General features: G+C 29.3%; 1 protein-coding gene across 1 annotated transcript in view; it reads right to left on the bottom strand.

Annotated features, from left to right (window-relative positions):
- Positions 1–5,043, bottom strand: part of LOC106681604 (ATPase ASNA1 homolog) — a gene marked incomplete in the record, with an annotated part of 24,243 nt that overhangs the window by 12,537 nt on the left and 6,663 nt on the right. The window contains 1 exon segment of the mRNA XM_067046352.1: positions 4,095–4,242. Within this exon segment, the coding sequence (XP_066902453.1) occupies positions 4,095–4,242 (148 nt within the window).

Below are 5,043 nucleotides of genomic sequence, written 5' to 3'. Positions count from 1 at the left end.
TTTAAGCTCCCTTGAGAAATATTTTAGGCTTCTGTCATGAATTTGTAAGTATGAATTAATCTTGAACTTTTTAAAGTACTGTATAACTCTGCTAATGTGTGGGAGTTATATAAATAATGTTACAAGAAATTTATTATTCAAATTACACAATTAATAAAACTGTCTAACGTGCTAATTTTTTGTCATCTTAAATATTAATGAATGTCAGAAAATTTGGATAAATATTTATGATAAATTTAGATAAATTATATAAATATACATGAAATATAAATTACATAAATATAATGATAATATGAAGATAATTAGTTTTAATAAATTGAGATAATTTCTTTAATAGATTTAGAAAATTATCTTACATCTAATTTTATTGTAAAAAAGATTTTCATAATTCGTATTTAATGAAAATAATGTGAAATTCTTAAAAGTGAGGCATATTTATTTAATGGACAAGCAAGTCCTAATAAGCCTATTATGTTTATTGTAGGTCTAATAGGGTTAGTATTGTAGGCTTAATTACAATTAGAGTTGATATCACAAATAGCCATAAACCAATTTTGTTTATAGAGGCAAATAAAAAAGAATCAGAGCAAAAATTTAAAAATCATAGTCATAAATAATGCATTGATTGATTGATTGATTATAATACACTTATGTAGTGACTAGTTTTTCACAATTCAGCCAACTAAATCTATAACAATGGTTACCATGTACTTTAAAAATGATCAGTCTTAAAATTCAGGGCATAAGCTTCTTAGATGATTCATTAGGAAGGAGCTAAGTTACTTTTATTACCATATAAGGTAATGATTTGAATAAAATTATGCTAAAAGTTAGACAACCCAACTGAAGGTGTTTCACGTGGAAATTTCAGTAATTATGAGGGGATAGTTTATGAAAAACGTAGTTCAGGGCTACCAACCTGACCTTCCTATCTCAATCCGATGTCGAGATATAATTTTTTAAACATTTTTGCAAGAAAACTACTTTTTTTCGTTATTAGATAAAAGTCTAAATAATAGAATCAAATGCTAAAACAACTGCCCATTTTGTAATCTTAAAAAATCATGTTTAATTTTATTCTTGACACTATCTTGAATAGCTTAGAGATATCAGTTATAATCTATTACCCTTAAAGCCAAATGAAATAACCTAAATAATGACAGATGAATGAATAACTTAAACAATTAGATTACTAAACAGGCTGTTGTTTTAGTATTTGCTTCCACTTTATTTGTTAATGCATTGTTATAACGATCTTCACCCCATAAAAAAGAAATTAAAAGTAAAATTGCAGGATAGACATAAAAATCATTCCGAACTAATGAAAGTGATGGCAGAAGTAATCCACTTTAAAAATATTTTGGAGGGAAAAACCTAGGTACAAGATAGCTAAACTAGATAAAAAATAGTAACAGGTGCTTATTCATATTATTTAGGTATCTAATGTTTTTTTGACCTCCCAATCTCAATATCTCTTCAAAATTAAACTAGCTAAGCTAAGTTGGATATACCATTGGAATGCAGATGAAATGATGCAACTATTATGAAATCTACCAAAATATACCTTGAAAATTCATTGCAATCTACCAACTATTTCTGGAAATTATTCTTTTTTACTAGTTTACTTTGCTTTGGCTGCTACAATCGCTAAATGAAGCAATATTATTCCTACAAATGAAATTATAGGAAATTCATTATAAATTTCTAAAATGAAGACAGAACATTGAAAAATATCCAGTTTCAGAAGAGAAATTTGGATTTTTATGGGGGAAAACTGGGATCTTCTTAAAAAACCTTTAAAAAATCATATTTCGACAATAGAGTAAGATAGGAAGGTGGAGCTGGTAGGGCTGAACTACACTTTTGGTGAAATGACCCCCTTGTAACAATTTTGAGAGCACATAAATGGGAGAGTACCAAAATATACTTGATTTGTCTTAATTAGTAAGGAAAATACATTTTGTTGAATGAAAATAAACTTAATTTGGCCATTAGCCACTTAACACATTCAGAAAGGTGCCACCCACCACATAGTGAGCTGTTTTGTATACAGCCTACCATACATTGGGTTACTCAACCTTGGATCTGGTCATGCCTTCATGAAGTGACTCAAAAAAATTGTCATCCAGTATGCCTGGATTTTCTGAGTGTAGATATATCCTTTCTCACAGGTACATAGTCAATAATATTATTCTCATCCTACTTAACGTAAGTATTTCTTAGACTCACTGATGCTGGGTGTGAATCATGATTAATGGCACTTACAGACGGGATGTACACAGTTATTATACAAGTAAGATGTTCAAGAAGCATAAAAATCACATTCTTATGCTTAATAACATCTAAAGCAATTTATGTGCTTATAGTATGATATTATGGTCTCTTAAAGACTTGAAAATAAAAAGAATTCTTCACTTAGGTTATTCTATTCACCCACATGACAATGATAATCTATATTCAGGATTAAGAAAGCATTTCAATAGGTGCCATAAATAGCAGTAATGGGGTTATTTAAATTATCCAGGCATGAATCATAACCTGGAGGAAAATATATATTTCTAATAACGATATTCTTGCTTCCCAATTCAAAACAGATAAATAGCCAATAACGGTTACTGCCGATAAGAGTTACAGTTTTAGACAGCTCCTTACGAACAAGAGTCATTAAGCCTCCAGAGGCCCTTTCTATAAGGATTTTTTTGTCCCATTAATTGAATGAATGAGCACAATCATGTAACCAAAAGGGTAGGATTGTATTTCTATGGAAAGGATAAAGTTATTATGTATAAACCATTTCTCCACAACACACAGGACTGAACTCTTTCTTAACAATGCACACTAAGATCTACTTAAATTAAACAAATTTTGGTAATTATTTGTATAGCAGAAAATCACTTTGTATTCCTTTATTAATTTTTAGTGCAATATCCAATCACTAATGTCCTTGAAGTTCCATGTTGGGCAATACTTTACTTTATTTTTTTCTTCTTATTAATAATTTTAGGGAAACTTTTAACGCATTTATACAATTTAAAATGAGATTGGTAAGTACTCAGAGGTAATAGAAAAGGAGATAAAGCAAGGCATTCAGATTATAAAAAATAAAGTAATTTTTGTAATAACTATAATGGCTTTATAGTGCCTACATTCTTCAATATCATTTTTGTGCAAAAGATAAATTATTTTTCCACATACATTGGTACTGGTATTGGTATCTGATGGGGGAGGGAGGGGAACTAGACTGGCAAGTGAGCTAAGTGGTCCTTTTTGCTAACGCCTTGAAATTGCCACCACGTACTGACAAAGGTAGGAATGTCAACATTCATCTCTTGGGACCGCCATGAATATTATAATAATATAATTTATACAATATAATATTATATAATATAATATTATTATAATAAATATTAACTGCACCAGGTGGGAATCGAACTTACAAAGTTCCAAATCGAGCACTCTGGGACCAATTTCCCAATGAGCTGTTACCCCCGGCTCAATGAGACCTTCCATTTAGATAGGTAGAAATTCTATCTTTATCCTATCATTGCTTTATTTTCTTGATCCATTGTTCTCCTATGGAGCCACTTTTCCTTTTTTTTTTTACCTTATATTTTAATTTCGGTGAACTAATGTTCTTAATCTAGTATAACATACCGACCAACAGACAAGTTATAAGTTTTTATTGGCTGTCATATTCTATATAGCAATACATCTAATAATAAGTTTAATAAATTGTTTAGACGTAAAGGCTCTAAGTCCAGTAAAACATTCTGACCTAAAGACAAGTTGTGGGTAACCTAGGAATCATCTAGCATCAAGTTTAATAAAAAAGTTCAGTAAAGTTTCCCCGGAGCCCCTGTTCACATTGTAGGAATTGAATATATTACGAAGTGTTTAAAGAGGAATCTTGATTAGCTCCTTAACTAAATAAGCTATCTTCTGGACTTTAAATATATAATTCAATCATTGAACCCCATCTCGAACCAGATAATAAAAACAAAATCTTGTCATAAAACTTAATTAATATAAATCACAAATCACATCAAAACAATAATTCTATAACAAACAATTAACTAGGGGAACAGAAGACATACCATGGCATATAAATTATCAAAACCTTTCACTTTAGCTGGGTTTTTAGAGAACTTCTGATCAAAGGCATCAGATATATTATGTGCTGGATCTGTTGATATAATCAGCACTGAATCTCGTACTTTTGATAGTTGAATTGCAAGGCTGCAACTATAAAACAGATTTTTATAAGAAATAAAATAATTAAAACTGTTTGTACTAAATCAATTATGTTTATTAAATAACTGAACACTTTGTAATATATTTCAGATTTTCAAAAATAAAAAAACAAATATCTTAGCATTACGAGTACAATCAATCCTCATGATACATCATCATTATCAAAAAATTGTTAAAGGTAAGCATAACAAGTTTCTCAGTCATAGGAAAATGAAAAAACAAAAAAGATTTTTCTTTACTGAAAAGATTTAATAACAAACAAATTTGAAAAAAAAAAAATGATATGTTTGGTAATTTTGTTTACAAGTATTTCTCACTCTGTGAATAAACCTTAAGACCTTAAGATTCAATTACATTGAGTGAGTTTACAAGCTACTAGGCCTTTGAGTTAAGAAACAGATGAGTCAGCTAGTGTGGTAGTGGTGATGAAACAGAAAACATTCCACTTGCTTAATAGCTAACTAACTAGAGATATTTTGTAAACACTGAAACCAGGAATCATAAGGATACTATCTAAGAAGCCCACAAACCAGCAAGTAACAATTAAAGTAGCCTGGATTTCAATTTTTTTTCTTGCAGTAATTTACAGTCTACTAATTAGCAAGAAAATATTATACTAGGCGAGTTTACAAGAAGCTAGTGAATTTGCTGGCAGGTAGTAATGGAACCATCTAACATCATTATAGGATATATGTATATATATATACATATACACAAATATATATACATACATACATATAAATAGTAATAATCATAAATTTATTAAAATAAAATAAAAAGAATTTTTTTTTA

This window comes from Halyomorpha halys, unplaced genomic scaffold (assembly GCF_000696795.3).
Source record: "Halyomorpha halys isolate HHAL.00 unplaced genomic scaffold, Hhal_1.1 Scaffold350.1, whole genome shotgun sequence".
In the NCBI taxonomy this organism is placed as follows: Eukaryota; Metazoa; Arthropoda; class Insecta; order Hemiptera; family Pentatomidae; genus Halyomorpha; species Halyomorpha halys.
This window is presented reverse-complemented; position numbering and strand designations above follow the sequence as displayed.